Source organism: Electrophorus electricus, chromosome 8 (assembly GCF_041902795.1).
Source record: "Electrophorus electricus isolate QZ-2024a chromosome 8, ASM4190279v1, whole genome shotgun sequence".
Lineage (NCBI taxonomy): Eukaryota > Metazoa > Chordata > Actinopteri > Gymnotiformes > Gymnotidae > Electrophorus > Electrophorus electricus.
The window spans coordinates 25,844,544-25,870,295 of NC_137504.1; the positions used below are offsets into that span (position 1 = coordinate 25,844,544).

Here is a 25,752-nt window from a genome sequence, read left to right on the forward strand (position 1 = left end):
TGCCAGTTTGTGCTTTTGCAAAACTGTTTTGGACCAGGTGTTGGAACAACCGACGGCTCAATGTGGCCAAGACTAGGGAGATGGTGTTGGACTTTAGAAAAATTAAGACCCTGCCAGCCCTTATCTCTGCCCTGCAAGAGAGGCTGAAGGTGGTGGAGGCCTTTCTGTGGAAGCTCAGGGCCTTCAATATATGCTGCAGGATCCTACAGATGTTCTTTCCAGTCGGTTTTGTCCAATACCATCTTTTATGCAGCAGTGTTCAAGGGCAGGAGATACCAGCAGATCAAACTGACTCATTATTAAGGTTGGATTAGTCCATCACTACCAAACTGGACTGCCTAGAGAGCAGTAGAAGATAGTAGCAAAACTGCTGCTAATTACTCCTTCTGATAACTGCTGTTAATAATTGCTTCTAATAACTGCTGCAGGAGTAAAGTGGTACAGGAGGTGATTCACACCCACCATTATAAGACTTGTGAGCACTGGAGTGAGAGGAGAGCAAGGCATCACAAACAACCAGCAAATAACACATCAAACCCAAGAGTTTTGGGTGTGTTTATTACGACACAGCGATAGAAGGTTAGCAAATTAACTGGAGCTAATAGTTCTGTGCCAGCAGACAACAAGGCAGGGGAAAGAGCATTTCTTCAGCTGCGCCTCCTGAGTCTGCACTGTGGCAACGTCATCCTTCTCTAGCAATCTTCGAGACAGTAGCGAGGGAGGGAGAGAAAAAATGAGGAAGAAAGCAGAGCCGTTAGCATTTGCAACCCAAGTGGAGTCTGGGGAGGACTCAGTAGGTGCCAGCTGTGCGTGATTTGCTAGGCCCCGCCTCCACCCCATTTGGTTTCTCTGCAGTTCAAAACAACAGTGGTGACCGGGTTCCGTCTCATTCAGCACCATGGAGAGCTCTGCACAGCCCCAGAGGCCTGCTTTCAGTGGGTCTTCGGCGGCGGGGTCGCCCTGCACTGTCACAGCTTCTTTACTTCATCTGCCCTGTGTTAGATTTCATGAACAATCATGAGGAAAATGTGTAGCCACAAAAAAAAATTATTTATTTGTTTTACCTGATGGCTATTACTTATCAGCACTTTATTGTGGTCTAGACGGTGACACATCAGGTATAATGTAACATGATGTTTTACCGTTATACACCCTGCCATTTACCAGCTTATCACTTAATGACTGGTAGCTTTGTGTCCTTGTAGGACTTAATGTTTGTAGTGATGCGATGGGAATTGTATGTGGCTATGACAAAACTATTTTCCCCAGGGATCAATAAAGTGTTTGATGTATCTATCTATCTATCAATCCATCTATTTGTCTATCTATATTTCCCACATGTGCTCATAGGATTCATGGAACCCTCTCCCAGAAAAGGGAGGAATGACAAGGGAATTTCCCTGCTGAAAACTCTTTAATTTAAAATACAAACAAACCAGCCCTGTGTAGTGTAGAGGGATTTAATGATCAGCGTTTTGAAGCAGCAGCTCAGCTCCTGATCACTGTGCAGAGAGACACCTCGATTTCTCTGCCATGATTCAGAAGTGAATGAATGAGAAATGAAATGAATGCTCAGCAGAAACAGTGATTTAGGATAAATTATGTTTTTTTTTTCACTTCAGCGCAAAATAGTTTAATTAGCTTTTCTTTCAGTCTCCCATGAATATTTATTTCTCCATTTCACACTTTATTGCATTTTTTTCTTTTCACTTCCCACTTTAATATTCTAGCATTAAAACTAATGTTATTTATCAAAGTTCATGGATCAAACAGGACTCCAACTTTACCGTAGAGCTGCTCATACCCCTCAGAGGACTGGTATTGTTAACAATTTATTAAGTTTAATTAGTGGTTAATGTCACAACAGGAACTAAATAATAACTTTGAGAACTTTAATGATGGAAACATACATTTCATGAGTAATTAGAAGAGTTTTACAGGAGTACTTTCAATCAGTTTAATGTATCTGTTTAATAATTAGTTCTCTGTTAAATGGGAAGTAACTGTCAGATCACAGCACTCAATAATTAATGAGGCTCTTTAATTTGGCTAATGATATTTAAAAAGAACACTCACAAGTGAAGGCTGCTTATTAGTGCGTAGAAAAAGACTCACAGACAGACACACACACAAACACGCAACATTCATCCAGAATGTTGTAGAAACATCGAACAACTTGATATAACTCTAAATCTTAAGACATCCATTATCCTCCAGAACAGCGGGCTTTAATTTAAACCAGGCACAGCTAAAGGTTTGTCCCCAGGCCGAAAACCCATTCCCACCTAATCTGCTACATAACATATGCACACACAGTCAACAGATGATGACTTCTGATCGCGAGCAATGACTTCCCAAGCAGTTCAGAGACGGCAGCAGTAAGGTAAGAGAAAGTAGTGCCTGAAGTCAAAGACCCAGGAAAGCAATTGCTGGAGTGCATGTGTATGGTCAAAGCTAAGATCCATTAGGAGCTGAGCAGGGCTTTGTGGCTTAGACTTCTCTATAAGGACCTTTTAATAGTCTTCAGTGAGTGACAAGTCAATTGACTAATTAAATATCACTCTGATGATAATACACCCAAGTTAGGGTCTGTTAAGGGCTTAGCAATATTAATCTGTGGAGCCATGCTTGCTAAAGTTTGTTCATTTCTGCTGCGTTTAATTATATCCCTGAAGCCTTTTAGATTGCCAGAGAGCATTGGCATTTAAAAGACAGACATGTGTGTGTGTGTGTGTGTGTGTGTGTGTGCGCGTGCGCGCGTGTGTGTGCATGCATAGAGCAGAGTGTCATTTAAAGAAACTGAATGGTGATAGGGTTGATTTTAAAATTAGCTTGAATGTGTAAACCAGTAAAAATGTCTTGTTTTTAATAAGGGTAAAATGTGTTTTGCACTACTGTTTAACTAGCTTGTGGTTATGAAAACATGAATATAATTATTACCCTTAAAAAGGGGAATATCTTTGCTAAGAAATACTTTAGTCGCTGAAATCAATAAAAAATTAAAACAGTTGCTGAAAACCAGTCTTACGGTATTATGGATTGTTTTCCTTATGAATTTTAAGGAGAACACTTGGGGAACCTTGGCTAGAACAAGATTATCTACAATAAGATTAATTAGACACATCACAACAGAATTGAGTTCTGAAGAGGTATTTGAAGAATGCAGTTACGAAGCAGTGTTAGAAGTTCCGTTCTGAAGAGGTCTGTTTCTGGCATTTCTCCGGGACCCTGGTGAGGTGAACAAGAGCCTCTTGCAAGGTTGTCTTATTAGCTGTCCCTATTCATTTTGGCTCTGGGTGAAGCATGATGAGAGGTCCTAATCAATATTTCCACTCAGAGCTTGGTAGTCGTGGAGGTAGTATTCTGACCTTGTGAGCTTTTTGCCTGGATCTAGACAGTGTGCACACGTCTAAAACTAGAGAGCCTTGCGGTGGCATAATACTGCTAGGAACCCTGGGCAAACACCTGTAATCGATGTTTTGTAGACCATTCTTCATTCACAAAATATTAACACATTTCAACAAAGTAATTACCCATATTAAAAATGCAGCACATTTGGGTCGAGACAGCAAAGGACTCCAGTAAGACCTTCATTTTTTCTCACGTACTTTTACTTTCCTTCTTGTGGAGACCCATTTTCATTTTCTGTTAGCAAACTCATGCTAATCTTTCCCTCTCTGTGGTACGTGTGGATTCGTCCTCTTGAGCTTGGCCGTCGTGCGTAACCCGGGTCGACAGAGTCTGTCTCTGACTCTGCGATTAGTCCAGCTCCCCCTGGGGAATCTGTAGGCCAGCGCAGGGCTAAAGCGAGCCATGACAAACCCCTCCAACTAAAAGCAGTCCATAAACCCCTGACCAATCGATGGCTGTCTGGACATCTCCGGCTGTGTTCAAGGCCTACTGTTCCATCAGCCTGAAGCTGCCAATAAGTTGTGGGGAAATGTGACAGCCCTGCTCCTTTGACGAATTGTCCACTCAGCATGCACGCATACACGCGCGCTTACGCAAACACGCGCGCACACGCGCGCACGGCAGAAACCGCGCAGCCTCCCTCGGTGGCGCCATGCTGCAGAAATCCATACAGCAAATCGTTCAATCATCTGTTTTCAGTGTGGAGCTGCTCCGCATAGCATTTTTCCTATAGGGAAAACGTGCGGTCTGACAGAGCAGCATTGGGTGGCTTTAGATTCATTTGTCATGCATGTTGGATATTTCAATTAAAGGCTGCAGGGCTTGGCAGAGGCACACTGCAGTCGGAATACGTGATGAAGCTCCGCTCACTCGTGAAGTAAGGGCAGGGCTGCATTCATCAACTTCAGAGCAACACCGACCAATTATAAGTTTGGTAATCACGCTCAGGCACAATGCTGCCTTCCAACGTTGGTGATTTATCTCTCCTGAAAGCAGGGAGTGGAGGTATACCTAGGAGAAAGAGAGAGAACGAGAGGGAGGAGAGAGATTAATAATAGCAGATTAATGTCACTGCCTGCATGCAACTTAATCCTGCAAGGCTGCTTTGTGCCAGTGCAAGACTTTCTGTTTGCACTAATTACGCTGAGACAGGAGCCGGCTGCTATAGATTAGCACAATTAGACTGCAGTCCGATAAGCCAGCATTGCAGCGATGCAGTGTGATGCCCGTGATGCCACCTCACTCTGGATTCATAATTCTGCTCTGATAAGTGTCTGTCTGGGTGAGATAATGGATTCCTCGGCCTATTACCTTGTGCTGTCTCCTACAAGCTCAAGGGTAAAAATGGTGCATGAGTAGCATCATGAACTGAGCCATGGACACAGTGAGCTCTGTTACCGTACTTTTTGCACTGTAGAATGGCATTGGTTTTTTTGTTTGTTTTGTTTTGTTTTGTTTTTTATTGTGCAAATCCCATGCATGGGAAAACCTGCAATGCCTATGCGAACTAGCACATTTGCATTAAGCACCATGACATAACTGCTCCGCAATTTGGGAGTAATATTTCAGTAAACAGCCCGCCCTAACAACAGATGTTTTGTGTTTGGATTTGTATTGCTCAGGTTTCTATTTTTTCCTTCCATCCCATTTCTTTTTAATTTTTTTACTAAAGCCATCTGTGAAAGCAGATAGTTGGCCCGCTCTTCCTGAGTGCACAACCTATTAGTTTCCTTCCTTGCTGGTCCTCCTTCTTCTCTTGGATTTTCTCTCTCAGTTTTGGAGTCATTTATCAGTGCTTTGTGGCACTTGGCGAGCTTGGCTGAAACAAAAAAAAAAGCCATATGTTACTGAAGCAGGTGCCCATAGGAAGAGGAAGAGCCAAAACGGATGTAAGAGAAATGGTGTATGTAGTCTTATGGTGGGCCGAAGAGCGTAGGGACATTCTGTGTTATGCGGGGTGCCACAAGGGTGCATAATCAGCTCTCTGTGAATCCCTTTACTGGGGATTGGAGAACATGACAGGGTGGGAGAGCACATATGTCTAATGCGGCTTCATTCGGTTTAAAGGCAAAAGTGGTCCTGTGGGAAGGCACACTTACTTGCAGCAGAGTGTAAGTGTGTGTGTGTAAGCCAGGAGCAAGAGCTTAGATTCAGCTTCAACGTGAGCTGTTATGTTAGCAGTAATGGTGTCCTTCTGATCATCAGGTTTTCTAAATGCCTCTTTTTAAAGGAGAGACTGGCTTCAAAAGAAAGACCTTCCTGCAACCTGCAAGGCCTGTCATGCTAAATGGTTGACCATGGAGCCACAGTCTCGGCTCATCTCCATTACTTCTTCTTGGGCAGTGACGATTTTGCATGTGTGTTATAGTGGCATGGCATTGATAAGCTTAGCTGTTGCATAATGTAACTAATCATTGAAGTTTTCATCAAATCAAAAAGCCTTGATGTCATAATCAAGAGATTCGGGGCAGTGAAGCGGAAGCCAAAACGGATCTTTTTCAGCGTTGTAGGAAGAAGCATGATTATTATTGATGTTGTTGTTGATGTTGTTGTTGATGTTGTTGTTGTTGTTGTCGTTGTCGTTATACAGTTCCCAATTTATTCATGATAGAAACAATATAGGCGTATGTGCTACCACAACCACCCAACTCTCCCACCACTCTCACAGCCACTCTCCTCCACCCACAGCCACTCTCCTCCACCCACAACCACTCTCCTCCACCCACAACCACTCTCCTCCACCCACAGGCACTCTCCTCCACCCACAACCACTCTCCTCCACCCACAGCCACTCTCCTCCACCCACAGGCACTCTCCTCCACCCACAACCACTCTCCTCCACCCACAGCCACTCTCCTCCACCCACAGCCACTCTCCTCCACCCACAGCCACTCTCCTCCACCCAGCCCACCAATCTAATTGAAAAGAGAGATTATTTGTACACTGTAATTATGAGATAAATAATTGTCAAATGCTTTCCTTAGAGAGAGTGTGGAGAAGTAAAGAGGAATTAACTTTTAGTATAATGTAAAAGGCTAGAAGCTAGATTAACTCTAATGATTTGGTGTTATTTTTTAGTTTTGCTGTGAGTCTTTCCAGGTTGGAGTGCTCTATAAGAAAGTCAAACCAATGCTTTATTGAAATTTGGTTTCTGTCCTTTTGGTTCAGTGGTATAACATTTTTGACACTGGTGAGAGATATTAATAGAAATATTCTAAGGTGGTTGGGTACTGCTAATGAAGAAAGCTCATTAAATAGTGTAACAGTGGGACAGAAAGGGATGATGAAATCCAGAATGTCCAATAGCCCATCCATGACCCAGACCAGAACGGAGAGAGAGGACAGAGCCAGAAAGCATGATAGTCATTTTTCATTGAGGCTGGGCCATGAGAACGTGCCTTACTGGGTCTAAATCCCATTATAGTGCAGCTCAGAGGTCGTAATGTGCTTTGTGTGTATGGTTTTATATTGTATTAACTGAAGTTTTGAATTGCTGGTCATAGAGAAAATATCATTGCATATTTTTTTGCCAGTTGAGATTGCTTGTTTCTTTTATATCATGGTTTTGCTTGCTTATTTTATATCTATATTTCAATGATATGCTGCTGTCTTTAGATACTAAGAGTTTAGGTATTTGTGATGGCATTTTCTGAGGTTTGAATGGTTTGCAGTTTTAAGTAGAGAATAAGTTGTATATACTGAAAGTGATTGTTATATGGTGTGTGTGTGTGTGTGTGTGTGTATGTGTGTGTATGTATGTATGTGTGTATATATATATATATATATATATATATATATATATATATATATATATATATATATATATACATATATATATATATGATGTCAAAGGTCATGAGTAAGTCTGGACTTAAACTATAGCTAGCTATTTTCTTAAAATGTGGCATCTACAGTGTAATTTAAAACAACATTGCATAAATTTATTCTAAGCCAATCAGGCCTTACAAATCCAGTTTGCCAATTTTAGCTTTAAAATGTGTGCATATAAATTCTATCACAAAATTGAACTATGCTCTCATCTAAGTGAAGTCACAAAAATGCCCCATGTAAGTTCCTATAAACCAAGCAGTGCTATCTATTGATGGGCCATTAACGTGTTCACAGAGTGGACAGCCTAATTGCCCTTCTTGTGTTGCATACAATTTCATTGGGGATACTGTGTATGAAAGGAGCCCTGCCTAGATGGAAATCGTTCCAAATTATGATGGAGAAATAATTGACTTGCTGGCATGCCACCAAAGAAAATACAAAAGGATCGATTGCTGTAATTCCATTTTTCTCCAAGCTACCATTTCCAAATCCCTTTTCATGTGCCACATGACCATGAAGGATAACAAATCGCTCCTGTAATTTCATAATGGTATCTAGAGAACCCAGATATATTGAATAGATTTTTGTCCATTTTGTATAGTAGGTACCAAAGAAAACTGTGACGAGGCTCTATATTGCTGTTCTTGGCTTGAGGTGGGCCTGGCATCTTTCCTCGGATGGACAGACATATGGTGTCTGGTCCTGGAGCTTATAGTTTTGCGCTAACTTAATATTTTCCTTCATAGTGATCAAACTCTTGTTACACTTGAGCTTAAGGACAGGAGGCCAGTGACACACTGACAACTAGATGCAGACAGATAACTGTCCTTATTAAGGCTTTCCGCTTCTCCTATTCGTTTTGCAATACTCGAGGAATTTGGCGCACTGCTGCTCGGAAAGTTGCCACACAACTCAGTAAAGGTCACGCTGGCCATATGTCTCTGGCTTTGTTTGTGCTTGCATGTGATTGGCACGCACACACCCCTGAACCTGCACGAGCAGACGCGAGAACATGCCTGGAAGCCACGGCAGAGCAGAGAGCGCTGTAGCGTGCTGGCTATGGGCTCGTGACCTTTGTATGGTGCTGCCCAGCAAGCGTTCTCCCGCACTGCCATGAAGTTCATGGCAGAAGATGGCTCGTCTGAAAGGCGAGCTCCGAAATGTTGATTGAGAGGCGCTGAGAGAGAATGTACGTTTCATAAAGCACTGCTTCAGGCCACGTGAGAGCAAAGTACACTTTCTGAAAACTCTTAATTGGTAAGTCTATTGCCAATTATATTTGAAGTACAAGTTGACATTCATCTGCAGGGAAAGGTTGGGGAGACCTTGTGTAGTGCTTTACCAATCAGACTTAGAAAATTATCTGCCTGGGGGTCCCAGGAGGCAAAAGTCACTAAAAAGCGTTCTATCACCACGACCCAAGTCCTCATGAAACCAATAGAAAACTGTTCATGGCATGTACAACATATGTATTATGTGCTATTTTTCTTGTTCTTTAGGGTGCAAGTATGGACAATTTTGTTGCAGTGATTTTTTTTTCACTAACAACAGCACAGCACTTCACGAGCTCCGAGTCCAGAACATCTCGCTGAAAAGGCTTGAAAGCACACACAGCCGTTGCTATGGTACTCCGTTATTCTTCAAGCAATATCTGTTCACTGCTGGACATTGAAATGGATTTTCCAGCAGCCTAATACACCCTCTGAGAGAATGTACTTGTTTCAGAATGTTTGTTTGAGTCTGGAGGATTTTTTTCCTTTGCTTATTAATAAAACATAAATCAGACTCTCTGAAGGCATCTTGTGGTGCCCACCAGGTTAAAGAGCTTCAGGAGAAATGAGATGAATGTGGAAAATGTGAGCAGAGATGGAAAAGTGCTTCCTCTGTTCTCCATTACGATGGTCCATCAGACCTTGGCTTTTCCCTTTATGGAGAATTGTGTTGTGGAGTTGAATTAAAGGCAGATGATTGGATGATTTTCTAGATGGACGTCTGTGACGTGCCATCGTGGGGGGGCAGAAGAGAGCTGCCCAGTTGGGGTGGGTGGGGGTGTGTGTGTGTTGAGAGGGCAGTTTTTCAGAGGAGAACAGCTATTACACTTCATGTTCCCCACAATTTCATATTGACACAAGGAAGGACTTTCTCATTGTGATGATGCAGAAAATGGATTTTTTCTCATAACCTCCTGTTAGGAAATACATGCTGCATTCCTTCCTGTGTGAACCCTTCTCTGTTTCGGCCTATTATGCTATACAGTGTCACCCAAGGAGAAGAGGATTGTGTTTTGAATCAGACACTTCCTAAGTCTTCTTCCTAATTCTACCCCAGGGAGGTTTTCCTTTCCTTTGACTTGCTCATTATGTTTTTGTTAGTTTGTTTTGTTTTTGTAAAAAAGCTTTCAGACAACGTCTGTTAAAAGCACTATGTAAATAAAACTGTAATGAACTGAATTGAATTGGACATAGGATGAAATATGAAAAAAGACACACGTGTGCCACACACGGGCATCTGACACGCACCTTTTTAAAGGAAGCTTTACAGAAAGCATGCCAACCTTCACACTCACAGGTTTCCGCAAACACAGATCCTAATAAGAAGTAACTGCAGCCCACTTCAGCCTATCTGACATCACACATGGAAACAGTTGGAGGAATATATATCATGATTAGTGTTGCTCATTTTTGAGACTTGCTTAGCTGGGCATTTCAAGAGCATGCTTGGCCATTAGTCTTTCCTCGACAAGGACAATGAGTCAGAAGTGTCTTGATTCATGGCTGATACCCTTCTTACCCTAAATAACTTGTAGTGAACTGCACACACTCCATTTCTCTGGGCTGTTTGTTTATGTGCTGCGTGTTTTGTGGATTCTATTAGATGCAGCTTTTGTTACAGGCACTGAACTGCCACTAATGATATAGCTCATTTGCGTTCGATGAGAAATACTCGTTATATATTCTGAGAAGGAATCTGAAATCCTCTCAAGGAGTTGCAGATTCTCAGATCTCTGCCTGAAAGTATCAGAGTTAATTGAGTCCAGAGGACAGACAGGTGTTCTGCAAAGAAGAGAGGGAAGAGAGAGTGGAACTGGCCACCACTGATCCGAGAGCAGACTTTGGTCCAAGGACGGACGAGGGATGAGGGATGAGGGGCCGTCTCTCTTGCGATTGCCTGCCTATCATCGGTAAACTACAGACAGCCGATGAACAGAGAAACGGCCCCTCCGCTCCACCGGGTATGAAAGTTCAAAACACGGCCTTTATTCATGTATCTAGTAAATTATTTGTCTGCCTGTGTGCCTCTATAATTATATAATTATATAACAGATGTTGATGTCCCTTGACATGGCGATTATGAGATGACTGAACAAAGGTGGGTTTGTTTTCATGTTTAACAAAGAGAGTAATCATTAAACTTCCATCTTTGCTATCCACAAATGAAATAAAATTTAAAAAAAAAGTTGTTCATTGTTCTTTTGTAGAAAAAAGGAAACTGCTTCTTGTCATGTTTATTGACTGAAGATTTGTGAGAATGTTACAGCGAAATGAATGGGAGAATTAATCACTTTGAGTGTCGAGGTTTAGAGGAGGGCTTCAATATGCCAACCTCAGCCTGAAGTGCTTACTGATGCTACAAATATTGCATTTCTATTCAACATAGCTGTTTAATATGCTGCAGGATGTTTTACCTAAATGCTATTGGTCTATTAAAGGGCAGTTTTTGGTGTGGAACTCCAAATGTCCACTTAGCGCCACTGAAGTCGTTAACTTCCATCGTTATCAGAAAGTTCATTCTCTCCCTAGATGGATCCTTTGCACGGTTTCAAAATGTTGAGGTCCTCTTTCTCCTCCAGGGCTCCTGGTCCACAGGGCCGAGTGTGTGTGTGTGTGTGTGTGTGTGTGTGTGTGTGTGTGTGTGTGTGTGTGTGTGTGTGTGTGGCGGGGGGGTGGCTAGCTTTGACAGAGCCAGACACTGACTCTGACAGAGCAGCAATATCCACCCATTTAAACCTCAGAGCAACCTCAGAGCAACCTCAGAGCAGAGCAAACCTCCTCATTTTAGATGGAGCCTACGGATGGCAAACCGAAAGCCTGCGCGCCACAGCCTCCCCGGAATCAGGAGGGGCGGCATGGGATTCCTCAAACACAATAGCAGAGGGGAAAAGGCCGAGCTCAAGTAATTAACCGCTAGGCTAACTGAGTGCCCTTCCCTCGGCTTCTTCTGAAGGAGGACGGGCATGAGTAAACGATGAAGAGCAGCTCCAAGTGTGCACACACTCGCAGTTATGTCAGCGGTGTGTGCCCTGGACCTTGCTAAGTTAAGAGAGATCAGCAGGTCCAGCTGCTATAGCAGAGGCTTCATTTGCTTGCCAAGGGCAGGTCATGTTCCTATAGGGTTTTTTTTGTGTGTGTGTGTGTGTGTGTGTGTGTGTGTGTGTGTGTGTGTGTGTGTGTGTGTGTGTGTGTGTGTGTGTTCGCATGTTTGAGGTTTTTTTTTTTTGCTCTTTTTTCATTTCAGCTACCTCAATAAAGGGGGCTGAAATGACTTATGATGCATTAAACAATGCAGTCGTTGCACAGGTGGGAGCGAGCCCCCCTCCTGAGCTGAGCCGGAGAACACAGAGCGTCGGCCACAGGGCTGTGTTTGTTTACTTCAGCTAGCCGGCTTGCTTGAGATCCCCACACCCAGCTGTGAGGTGCCATGCAGTACCAGCGAGGTGTTAATGTACACTCCTGCCTGATTGCCTGTGGTCCCCTAAGGGGCTGCTGGTCAGGCCTGGTCACTCAAAGATCAGCACCTTGACCCGCTTACGTCTAATGAATGTCTGGCAGGGTTGTTTTGGCAGTGTTGTTTACAAGCCAACGCGCATTGCCTATTCCACGGTCACAGTGGCTTTTACCTCCGTTTCTACAGGCCTTTTATATATGGGGGGGATGGATAGCGACAGACTCGGAGCCGTCTCTGGCCTCTGGGCAGCCTCGGGCGTAGCCCCTGGATCCTGGGACCCCCTGAACCGTGCTGAATTACAAGTGTCCACGTGCGGCTGAACGAAAAGGCATCCATCTTTCATGCGTCTCTCACCTTCCCTTCCTCTATCGCTTGGTCAACAGTCACAAGATACGATGTTAGGCCTTAAACACTCTGAAACTTAAAAACATCTCGCAATCTGTTCACCTCTGAATGCCTTCTGAGTTTCAAAAAATGCTACAGTTTGGGTTTTTTTTTTCAGTTTCTCTCTTTCTTCTGGCTCTGGTTTTCTCTTCCTGTCTTTGTTTCTTTGTATCTCTCTACAGGGACTAACTCAGTACGCTTCAGTTCTAAACTTCAGTGCTAAATGGTGAGATTAGAATAATTTGGCATCAGCATATATATATAAAATATCTGCTCATGTGTTGCCTTCATCTCCCTGTGATTGTTCTATGAGGTCAATCCTAACAGTCTGCACTGGACAGTAAAGGGTAGTGGGGAGGGTTGTAGCTCTCTCTCTCCCTCTCTCTCTCTCTCTCTCTCTCTCTCTCTCTCTCTCTCTCTCTCTCTCTCTCTCTCTCTCTCTCTCCCTCTCTCTCTCTCTCTCCCTCTCTCTCTCTCTCTCTCTCTCTCTCTCTCTCTCTCTCTCTCTCTCTCTCTCTCTATATATATATATAATTTGTGTCTGTAGTTTGTGTGTGTGTGTGTGTGTGTGTCTAGTTTGTGTCTATGAAGAGTAAATGAAAGGGCTTCTTTCATTAATGCACCTGTGAATATGAAGGTGTCCTGGCATTTTGTTTAAAATTAATGTCTTCTCATTCATCTCCAAGGCAACGGCGAGGCATTGTTGCCAGAATAAAATTTCTGAATCCAATTATACAGATTTCATCATGAATGGCTCCTAAATTCTTAATAACTTTAATAATAAATTAGAATAATTATACTAAATTTAGTTAATTGTACTAAAATAAAGTATTTTTAGAAAGCAATGCATACATTTTACATTCCCATATGTCTATTAGAAATATATGGTTTAATCACCCAAGGTCATTGTTGGGAAAGGTGTGTGAATCTTTGCGAGTAATGGTACTTGTGTGATAAATTGGCATGTGGTCACCGTAATCCACAACACTGGCCCATGTGAGCAGCAGAATTCTCTACCTTAGAGTGGCTTAGAGAGGAATTCTGTACCTTAGAGTGGCCAAGTCAGAACCTGGCCCTCGGTACCAGTGAGGTTCTGTAAAGCAAGCACGATACGGCAAAGTTATCCATAAACTGAAAGTGTTTTACACAGAGGAATATGCAGACCTCCCAGCTGCTGTGTTCCAGTGGATTTTTTCTCCCAATGTCCTCGTTTCTCTCTCTTATGTATTCTGTGCACATTCCGTACAGTCGGCGTCACCTTTGATCCCTGGTGTTTTTTTTTCTCTATGACATATAAGCTGCATGACAGCTCTGATTTAGTTCCTCCAGATACAGATGATTACATGACAGCTACTGCACGTGTGTGTGCTTGTACATCTGATGTTATTGCACATTAGGGGACAACGTTCATTTTAATGAGAGCCCACAAAATGTGCAGTGCAGATTTCATTGTTAGATTTAATTAGTATATCAGAAGGATGTCAAGAAGCATATACTGGCAGGATTTGATGCGTTATTTTATCAGGCCAATTTATTGTTTCATGTACAGTCTACTCATGGTGCTTAGAAGTAGGGTTGTTGTTTTTTTTATTTTTCTCAAAAGCGTGTTTCTGGTTCAAAAGCCAGTTGTTGCTATGGAAAAATAAACAAGCACATCTCTGTGCAAACAACTTTCTTAAGAAATTTTTAATTATCTGGTAAGACCCAGAACCCATGGGTGGATCCAGACTTTCATTTTTGACTATTTTAACTTCATACAGCAGTTACTGCCTGGTACGCTGTCAGGCTAAGAAAACGATGGTAATAATTGCCCTTTAACTATTGTCTAGTTTGTTTCTGTAGGGGTTTCGCCTACTAATACTTTACAGTACATATAGTTTACTATGCCTCAGTTAATTAATGAGGCTAATTAATAAATCAGTCTCATTCAAATAAAAATTACCACAATCTTTCATTTTTAACTGAAGAAAGTGACATTAATGAGTCCTGAAGAATTTACATAGCCACGATTTCTTTGAAGATATTGGCATCAACCAGAATCTGACAGCCAGCATGGTGAGAAAATAAATTTTGAGAAAATAAATGTGTTCATTTATTAAACACAAACGACAGCATCAACAATCAGTATATTTACAATAATTAAGCTAAATGGCTATTTAGCGTGTGTGTGCGTGTGTGTGTGTGTGTGAGAGAGAGAGAGAGAGAGAGAGAGAGAGAGGAGCAGCATGAACACGTGCATGTGCACACACTCATGCATGCAAGCGTGTGTGGTGTAAAGAAGGATATGGGATTTGCTATCTTGATTCTCCTATGGAGAACAAATAAATTAGACTGGCACAGAGTTTGAACAGCAGAGCGATGTGGTTGTATGTTAATGAGCTCAGCTGGTTTGTTCTAGCGTGATCGCAGAACAAAGAACAATGACACTGATTTTAACATCTAACAAGAAAGTCGGTGGTGTGTCTGAGCCTGGAGAAGGCAAGATGATAATGAGATCTAATGTATGTTTGTTAGAAAAGAAAGATATCGCATGCAAAGAGGAGAAAAACTTCCAATGTGTACAAACCTTAAGATTATCTAAACAATGGTTTAGTGGTTTAGTGGTTTAATGGTTTGAACACCAAGCACATATACATTAAAATAGTGTTTCGCTATTGGTGCTGTGCTATGTAAATAACTATGCCCTTGAAATAATGTATGCTCTTGAAATGAACTATGCCCAGATGTTAAGGCTCATGTGTTGATTTTGAGGATGTACCAGCTTGTCATCCTCGCTGCCAGTTTCTCTGGAATTTAGGAGGGAATTTCCACCACTGGTTCCTCGTTGATGAAATACAATGTCATCCAAGTGTACTGGGAATCATCCTTCAAGCATTAAACCCAGGAAGGGAAGTCTTGTCAGCACTCTAACAGGGAACCAATCACAGTTATTTCAGGCCACATGACTGCCTTTGCAAGCTTGAAAGAAATGCAGTGAATCTTTTGCTGCTGTAATGTCAATCAGAAGTTTGTTTAGATTCCCCCAGCACTTGGATTAATTTACATTTAGCTGACACAATTATCCAAAGTGACTTACAATTATGACTGAGTACAACCTGAGCAATTGGGGATTAAGGGTCTTGCTCAGGGGGTCAACAGTGGCAGCATAGCAGTGGTGGGTCTTGAACCAGCAACCTCCCAATTACAAGTACCTAAACCACTGAGATACCACTGCCATTCATTTAGTCTATGCTTTTCAGCTGTTGGCTCTTAACTAGACAGAGCCTTTCTTTGAGGTCTAACCTTGGTTGAGGAAAAATCAGAAGTTCTGTTGATCAGTGTATTTAAAACACCTGAATTCTGTGTGCTTTTAGACACACCCTCTTTCTTCTGTTTATGCAAACTTGCTGTATGCATTGCTGCTGGTGCTGCCCTCTGCTGGATTGGCAGCTACATTTCCTACACGCTACCTACATTTCTTTCCCTAAGAAATCTGTGCTCTGTGTGTGTGTGTGTGTGTGCGCTTCCTGAATTCATTAGTTAAATTAACTGGGTGACACATAGCAAGAATTGGCACTGCCAAGCTTATCCCAGAGCAGTGGCAGATAGCAGAACACACACTGATCTGATCCCAGAGCAGTGGCAGAGAGCAAGGCACATGCTGAGCTGATCCCAGAGCAGTGGCAGAGAGCAGGATACACACAGAGCTGATCCCAGAGCAGTGTCAGAGAGCAGGACACACACAGAGCTGATCCCAGAGCAGTGGCAGAGAGCAAGGCACATGCTGAGCTGATCCCAGAGCAGTGGCAGAGAGCAGGATACACACAGAGCTGATCCCAGAGCAGTGTCAGAGAGCAGGACACACACAGAGCTGATCCCAGAGCAGTGTCAGAGAGCAGGATACACACAGAGCTGATCCCAGAGCAGTGTCAGAGAGCAGGACACACGCTGTCCGTGCTACAGTAATGCATGCTTATCTGACTGTGGCTGCGATCGCGCCAGTAAAGCAGCCCACCGCTGGGCTCTGGGTTTCTGGGAAGAGTCTTTGGACCTTCTTTGACCTTGAGATTTCAATTTTCTGTAGATTGTAGTTAAACGGAGATGACTTCTAAAGGTCAGGGGGTGTTGGCTGGGCGAGTGGGCATAGCGGGAAATGCTCCCCCCTCGGGTGAGAGCAAACGATGCATGAATGGATGGAGCCCAGGAGGGATGTGTGTGTGTGTGTGTGTGTGAGGGGGGGGGGGTCGTGCAGGGACTACATCAGTTCACAAATCTCGTTCTGAACTCAAAAGTGTGAAGCCGGCAGTGGAAAGCAAGCTAGTGCAGTCGGTGGGTGTATAGCAGGTCTGTTATAATCTGCTCCTGTAATCTGAAGACTGTTCTGGATTTTGCGATCACTGGCCAGTTCACCTTCATGCCTGACTGCAGAATTTAAAGGACCCTGGAAAACCCGCATGACCCAGACCTCAAGCACGGTGAAAAGACTTTCACTACAGAACAAAACTTCAAAACCGCCAGTTGCTGTTCCATTAACCATTGATCCATACGTATACCTCTTTAAAACCGCCATGTGTGGTGAAAACATTTCTCAAGCATCTTCCCTGCCTCGGCTCACACCAGCGAAATTCATCAGAACCTTTTTACTTCGAACGAGGCGATAATGAAGGTACAAGGCTGAAATATTTCAATTTTTTCCCTCTTATTGAATTAGAGAGATGGAGTTTTCCTTACTTCTGTCAATTTCATGCCTTTCACGGGTGAATAAGGTAACCTCTCTGACAGCCATGCCGGTGAATTTACACTCTTTTCACCTTCTGCCAAATTACAGAGGCACTCTTATGAAAAGAGATTGCCATTTTCTCTTTGCTTGTGTACCTTGAACCCTGACAGTTGTAGAGGCAGTTCCTTCAAAAGAGTCACCGCACTTTGTTGATCCTTCTGTCCTTAATAAACACGGAGCGACTGAATCTGCAGGGCCTCCGAAGTCTCCTTTCACTCACCCAGAAGAGCCAAGCAGTAAATTAAATATCTGCATACCCGGATCTGCACTCCAGAGGTCTGTCAGCCGGGAGATACCTTCTCAGCCTGACTCAGAAGAACATAAATACTGGTATGCAGCTAAAGCCTGTCTCTCCTACCCTCGCTTATACTTTCTCAGATGAGATTAAAGCCGATAGAGAGAGTCTGCGAAGTCCGTGTGTTTTAGCTTTTTATAGATAAAAACGTGGCGGCCTATATAGAGACTCTGAGAGGTGACCAGTGGCACTAGACCAGCTGTATAAACGTCTGCATGGCCTGTTGCTGTCACGGGTTAAAAAGAGCAGGATAGATGTGTAAGTTTAGTCCTTTCAATAAAAGAACAGGCACAGCACTAAGCCGCAGAAAACCACAACTAAAAGAAATGAAATGCTACAGAATGTAACGAAACATAAAACAGACAGAGAGCAAACTTGCAGAAAGTCCGTAGTTGTGACTATTGAGAACAACTTTAACGTAGCCTCCCGACAAAACAAACATTGAAACGACAGCCAAAACAAAAGAACAATATCTGTGTAAGTACAGTACCGGGCAAGGGTGGAGACACAATCTCAACCAACCCAAATAGCATCAGCAACACCCACAGAGAAATAAACAGAGCCATGTGGAAAACCACGACGCAAAGTAGTGGGAATCCAGGAGTGGGAAACCAGACGTGCTTCTCCAACAGCGGGATGCTGCAATCACAGAGCTAACGTCTGAACTGACCATGTTAACACAAGCTGTAATATTTCCAAAACCATGTGATTACGGTTGATGCTGTTGTTGTTGTTTTAATTCGCTCACACCAAGCACGCTGACACACAGGCAGCGCTCATTCAGCTGGGGTTTAATGTATTTATTTACTTTTATTAGCACTAAACATTAATGGTTCACTAGAGTTGATGGCACAGGTCTTTTTGTAATCGTGGGTGACGAGGGAGACCGGTGGGGAACGGCGGTCCAATTAGTCGCGCGGGACCCGAGCCTTTTATGTCGTCATCCGCGGCACTATCGCGGTCCCGCTTTCGCACACACTGAATCCCCACACACGCGAGAAAAGCTCTGAGCGAAAGGAAATGACAGTAGCTGCGCTGATCCAGTGGTGGGAACCCTGAAACAGCCTGTGGTCAGTAGGGATTCAGGGCATGGCTGTTGACTGCAGCAGAGGGCAGTTATTTTGAGCCTGATGATGGCCGTGTAATAAACAAAGATCTCGCAGGGTCCCTGCAGGGCCGTTAACGATAGCCGTTTAGTACGCAGGCCTGGGAGGTCACAATAATGTTTACCAGTGAGCATGGAGAGTTAAAAACACATATTCTGATGTTCTGCCTAATTAACATTCCACATGCCGATTGACAAATGTGGAAAAATCATTAAGGAAATGCTATAACTAATTTAATTTAATGAAATTCCATGGATCAAGAAATGTAATCATTACGCTGCTAGTGTAGCTACAGTCGCTGTTTTCTGTAAGGATGTAGGAAACTAGTGGTTTCATTTGCTTTGCCTACAAGTGTGTGTGTGTGTGGGTGTGCGGGGGTTAGTCTAGGCTACTGGACAACCTTTAACCCCCTTTTTGCACAGTTTCCTTCTCCAGTGGCTAAAGGATGGAGAATGGACCTGAGGGGAGGGGAGGGGAGCTGAGGGGAGGGGAGGGGGAAGGGGGTGGAGCTGAGGGGAGGGGAGGGGGTGAAAAGGGGTGGGGCTTAGGGAAGGGGGTGGAGCTGAGGGGAGGGGAGCTGAGGGGAGGTGGGATGAGCTGAGGGGAGCTGAGGGGAGGGGAGGGGGTGAAAAGGGGTGGGGCTTAGGGAAGGGGGTGGAGCTGAGGGGAGGGGAGGGGCCCCCCACAGATCCTCATCAATATTTCATCCTTGGCATTAATTAGGAGACTACTGTGCAGGGCCACACTTTCAGCGTGTGGACTGGCCCCCAAGCCATCCATCTTCCTCCTTCAGCCTGCTCACCTCTCCTGGGGTTTGCTATGAAGACAGAAAAGCTATTGTTTCATTTCTTCCAGCTACTCAATGTGTACGTGTGTGAGGTGTGTGTACATGTTTGTGTGTACATGTTTGTGTGTGTGTGTGTTTATATGCGTGTTTTCTGAGTGCCTCACACAGGCAAGAGCTGAGAGTTCACCCCTGTGTGAGCTTAACTTTGTTGTTCCGTATACACCAGCTGCCATGGAGGAATTCAATTAAGCTATCAAACGAAGAGAGAGAGCGCGAGATCAAAGCGGAGTGATTAAAATGCTCTATAGTGGCCTGGATTATGAAATGCTGTAGCAATATCTTCCTGAGATGAATCATAAGAAAAATGGCTTTCATTTGGTAGCAGTGTAAGCCTTGATTCAATCAGCCATATTCCCCAGGAATTAGGCAGAAAATGCGATTCAACCTGTCTCCTACCAGGTAGAAAGAAGTTTGCGGGACAAAATGCTCCATCATCCTTGAATTGTTACTGCGAAGGAAAGTAAACAATAAAATAACATACAATTAAATAAAAGCTCTGGCGCTTAGATGCAGCAATAACTCGCATGTGGTGGTCATGCACGCAGGACGCGTGTTTAAAGAGTGCCGGTATGCCTGCACGCCGGCCACCGTAGTCCTTTGTCGGGTCACGTTAGCGCCACGCTCGGCCGTGCGTGTGCACGTGTGCAGGGTCGCCGATGCAGGGGGACGTGGCTAACATGGACAGGTGCAGAGCGTTATTACTGCGAGGGCCCGCCATGTCATGTTCAATTACATCAGCTCTCGTTTGAGTGGCCTGGATGAGCAGAGGAGCCCATAATTGCCTGTGTGCACCTGCTTCTGAGAACCAGCCAGAAACATAGGCTTGGCATGAACACACCTGACTGTGAAATGCATGCTGTGTGCTATGGGTTATCCTTAATTTTTTAGCCTCCATCTCTGTCCCTCTTTTCTTTTCTTGTCGTTCCTCCCCTCTGTTTCCCTCTCTCCTTCTCTTTGACTGTTTTTTTTCCTGTCGTCGCCGTGTTCTCGGCCGTGCGGGTGGACAGAGATGTTCTGCTGACATTCGGAGACCCCTCTCATTTTCTCTTATCTCGCTGTTGCTGCTGTCTGCTGTATTAAACAAGTGCAGCGCGGCACGACAGATAGCATCAGTCAGCAGTGCTGGATGTGGAGGCAGCCTTCAGATCCCAGCAGTCTCGGCGCAGTGAGCCTCAGATCTGTAATCGTCCCCGTAAATATCACGCCGTCTCGATACATACCGCTCACAAAAGCACAGCCATGAGGGACACCCAGATGGACTTCATTTCTGATCAGAGGCATTCCCTCTCTCTCTCTCTCTCTCTCTCTCTCTCTCTCTCTCTCCCCATACCTACTCATGTTAGCTCATTCATCTATCTTGCTGCTAGTGCTTTTCATAGTTCAGCAAACCAGGAAGATGTATCAATTATTAAAGGGCCAATCAGGATTTGTTGCAACTGGCAGGTCAGTTTTGAGCAGGGGAACATTTGATCGCACACACACGCACACACACACACACACACACACACACACACACAAGTCATCAGTATGTATTGATGATGACACTGAGTTACAGCCCCTCCCCCTCCAAAAAAATTTAAATTAAAATTTGGTTGCCTGGTGTTGCTTTTAATGCTTACTGTTCATTTGCTCCCTTTACATTTCCTGTGATGTGGCAGTCTACAGGCCTCTGTTTGCCCCTGCTTGTCTGCCTGGATCATCAGGCGATCATTGTCCTGCAGGGCCTGTTTCACACCGCTTGCACTTTCCATTATTTTTGATGCTCTTCAGTTAGGACTCTCCAGTGCACTGGCTCACCGATTAGCTCCATGGTGTTCCAGCAGCTGTGGTTCCAGCTCATTAACAGAGCCTGAAATACACTTAGCGAACAGGCAGCCACCACAGCCAAGCTCTCCAGCTGTCCATACGCGATACTTGATATGTTGCTCTTTAAGATCTACTGTCCTTCACAGCTCTGCTCCCGGAGACCTACTGTGCTGCAGAAGCCTGCCCCGGAAGGTGTGCTATTTTGTAGAGTTTAGTTCTGACCCTAATCTACCATGCCTCATCCATCTAGTTACTGTCTTCAGGAGTCCTAGATTGGCTATGTGTTGGATTTGGGGGGACCTATGGGAAGGTAGGTATCATTTGAAGGACAGATGCTGACCACAACAGAAGAGTTAACCTGCATTCTGCTGTGATCTGTTTCAGCCTGGATCAACCTGCATTCTGGTGTGACCTACTTTAGGCTAGCTCTGATGCTTTGGTGGGAGTGTATTACCTCTCTGTGATAACCCACTCTCGGAGTGGGAGACCTATTATCCACTATTATAGGGCTAAAAGCCCTCACGGTGGCTTTCAGACAGCTGGATTCCTATGCGGAGCTCTGCAGATGTCAGAGGGCTCACTGCAGCGTGACTCCGTGGTGGCTTTTCAGTCTCACACTTGCTCTCTTCCGAGGGGGATCGTTTCCAATCCACTGCCTGTAACTCTCCTGAAGAGCAGAATGTTTGTGTCCTCGAGACTCTGCTGATCGCAGCTAATGTTGCGCTCACACGTGTTCATTGCTGCACTGCCTGGATGAGTTCAGGTTGTGACTGGACCTGCGTTCTCGCACTCAGAGCGCCTTCTGCAGGTGAAAGACAGTGCAGTTCCTTGTTCGGCCCCTGAGAAAAGTGTTACACATTACAAAACGTGTGCACGTTACCAATTTTAGACATTAACCACATACTAATTCGGATTAAAGCATCGGTTTGAGAGCCACACTGTGGCTGCTTCAGGTCAGGGGGCCCCCACACAGGGACGAGGTTGCTGTGCTCCAATACGACTGATTTAAATCATCCATTAAGTCAGTGAGCATGTTAGACGTGCCATTGGGCATGCCTGTTCCACATCTGTATTAGATGCTAGACATGTGTGGTAACTTATGGAGCAGTTGCCAGCACGACGTCTGATGAACGCAAAATCTGGTAAACATGGAGTTTAATGTCAACACAAGCACCGCTGTGCATGGAAAATTCTATTACACCACATGACACCCCGGCGCGTGTACGCATGTGCTCGTCAAGATGAGACCCACGCACTTCTCCACGTATTTCAGTGTGTCGGTAAAAGCACGTTTAGAGGCACTCGATTGTTTTGGTTTTTTTTACGCCACGCTAATGTTCAAACACAGAGCAACTCTTTTTTTTCCCCACCCCTCGGTAACTTTTCTATTAAGCTGAAGCATGGCTAGCTATTTCCCTGCTCCCATGGAAACCGGATAAGTCTTGTGTCATTTGTTTGTGTTCTTACAGTGCCCCGTTTCTGGAGTGTGCTGGTGCTGTGTTATCCACCTAAGAGATGTTGTGGCTCTTAAATGAATGGCAGGTCACCTGCTTCACCGCTGCAGGCAGCGGGGGGCCCGTGTGCTCACAGATGAGCCATACGCAGCTGCCATAGGGAGCAGGAAAGAAAAAATAAATCTGTGTCTTGCTATGAAAATAAATAAATAAATGCAATAGCAGTGGGGTTTTGACAGCAGCCTGATGGACAGCTGTGTTGTTACTGCACGGAGGAGACACCTTATAAATCATCCGGCGTACACGCAACCCGAGGTCTCGCTGCTTGTCTGACTTTATGATTTAGTCCGTTGGCCAGGCTGTATGGACATACCTGCCTGTAGTAGCTTTAATGACCAACATGCATTTGGAATATTCAGCTCCCAGAAAGCTGCTGAAATATGTACTATATATTGATATATTGAAATATATGTTTCCACCTCACAACAGCAGTATTTTTTATGGCACTATGACTAGACACTATGATTCTTTTTTCTTTCTGTCTTTATCTCTTTCTACCTGTCTGCCTGTGTGTCCATACATGTTTTATTTCTCTCCTGAAGAAGCCAGCAGTTGACTGTAGAGTCAGGGCTGACACTGTGCGTTCATACATCTCCTCTTAATAATGTTGCTTGGCATCGTGCCTATTGACCCCCCCCCCGTCCTTTCGTCGTTCCCAGAATGACTTTCCCTTTCCATCCGCCCCTGTTCCCTCTCTAGGGAGGAAGCCATGATGTCCACTTATTTTGAGACAGTGGATGACTTGCTCGCTTCTTTCGGGCCTGTGAGAGACTGTTCCAAGGACAACGGCGGCTGCAGGAAGAACTTCAAGTGCGTCTCCGACAGACGGCTGGACTCCAGCGGCTGTATGGTGAGCGGCTCCACTCAGTGTTCTACTCTGCCAGGCACACGCCTCCTGACTGCTGTGTTCTCGCACTATAATAGCACATAGTTTCACTTAGTTCCAGGCAGGAAGGTCATATCTTTATATTGCTATGCTGTTTCAGTACGTAGTCAAAGGGAACTAAAAGGCAGTAGTGCTTCCGTTGCCTTGTCCACAGACGATTCCAGGCGCAAATTTATATTAAAAGCATTTATCTATAAATTAAATGCCCTATCAACCATCCAAAAATAAACTTTTAGAAGAGGTTTAATGAAACTGTTACCTAAACTGTTGCTGGAATCTCCCACAGGACAATGGTGACCTTGTCTATTACGCTTTTACTGCAGAGGGGGAAATGCACAGCGTTGTGTTACAACAGCCTGTAATACCCTAATGGCTTACAGTGCCCTCTGCAAATACTGACAACCTTGGTAAACATGAGCCAAATGGGATGTAAAGGCATTCTTTATTGGTTCTCCTTTCGATTTTTAATTCAAAATATTAACACAAATCCAACCTTTATTCGATATGCAGTGACTGAAAGAAAAAAACTCAATCTTATCATGAATTTTTTTTTTTTTTCTCAAATCTATGTGTGTCGCAGTTTTTGGCACCCTTGTTCGTGCTTGTGAGAGAAATCTCACTGACGTGTATTCCCATTTATATTATGGGTTTCAGTGTCTACTTCAGCGATTAGGAACACTTAAATGTTCAGCCATGACTTCCTCTTTCTTGGGGCTATAAATGTGAGATGATACACAGATCAAATTCATTTAGTCATCCTTGACTATGAGAGACCAGAAAATACAGCAGTGGTGCACCACAAAAGGTTGTTGAGCTGCATAAATCAGGAAATGACTATTAAAAAAAAGCACTAAACTGTTGAAAATGCCCATTTCCACCAACAGAGAAATAATGTAAAAGTTTACAGTAACTGGAGATGTATCAGGACCACATGCTCAGTAAAGAGAATGGTTCGACTGGTCAAAGATTCTCCAATGATCACAGGGGAGTTGGGTCTTGGGTCTCCCAAGCAACAATCCTTCTCCCCCTACATAACCAGAAGAGGGTCACCAGAAGAAAGCATTTGCTGTCAAGGGTTTGCTAGATGTTACTGGCACCTTCACTGGCACTGCATTCTATGGTCAGATGAGCCCAAATAGAACTTTTAGGCAATAACCAGGTAGATTTTGTGTGGATACATAAGCAGCCATGCAGAAAAGTACCTCACCTGCACTGTGATCTACGGTGGTGGATCTGTAATGCCATTGGACTGATTTTCTTCCATAAGCCCTGGACAACCTATTTGTATACATGGTATCATGGACTTCAGCACGTACCTGTAGATATTAAATCAAAACCTGACAGCCTCAGCCACGAAGATTAAACTGGGCCGCGGCTGTATCTTCCAGCAGGACAATGATGGAAAGCACACCTCAAAGTCAATACAAACATGGTTCGCTGACCACAGAATCAAGGTTCTGCCATGGCCATCTCAGTCCCCTGACCTAAACCTCACAGAAAATCAGTTGTATGAGCTGAAGATCTTTCCATCCACTAGCATGGACCTCAGGTATGGACTGGAGAGACCCTGGATAGTCTCGGATCCCATGTCATTCATTGCTGAATCTCATTAAGCATTATAGTAGATGTTTTGTAAGAGAATTGAGAAAATAAAATGTCATTTCCTTTCAATCACTGGACATTTGAATTACAGATAAAAAGGATAAGCAAATAAGAATGTTTTAACAGCCCTCTTTGCTCATGTTTAGCAGGGATGTCAATATTTGCTTTTGTCTGCTATCTGCAGTGTGCAGCAATCAGACATTTTGAAGTTTGGTAGTTCATTTCATTTGTGGCCTATTCCTTACAGTTTTTACATTTATGGCATTTATCTGATGCCTTAATCCAAAGTGAATTACGACTGAATACAATTCAAGCAAATGACAGTTAAGAGCCTTGTTCAGGTGCCCAACAGTGACACCTAGGCAGCAATGGGGCTTGAATTGGCAACCTACGGATTACTAGTCAAGCACCTTAACTGCTTAGCAACCACTCTCCGGTTTTTAAACTGGAAGTTGAGCGAGTCTGCAAGCCACCTCATAGTCTGAAGTCCGGTGCAAATATCTCCAGGCCTGGAGCGCATGTAATGCAGATGGTGAGTCTGTGCAAGAAAGGCGCTGCTGGCAGATTTATAATAGGAAAGACACAG

At 44.1% G+C, this 25,752-nt stretch overlaps 1 protein-coding gene across 7 annotated transcripts in view; it reads left to right on the top strand.

The window, feature by feature from the left end:
* The window catches only part of astn2 (astrotactin 2), a 266,754-nt gene that overhangs the window by 156,627 nt on the left and 84,375 nt on the right, over nt 1–25,752 (top strand). For all 7 annotated transcript variants that reach the window (XR_014125160.1, XR_014125159.1, XM_081720223.1 and 4 more), the window contains one exon: nt 23,378–23,528. Coding sequence is in view for 5 of the 7 variants with exons in the window: in XM_081720223.1 (XP_081576349.1) it covers nt 23,378–23,528 (151 nt within the window). In the remaining 2 variants the exon portion in view is untranslated. The remainder of the gene's footprint in view (nt 1–23,377; nt 23,529–25,752) is intronic.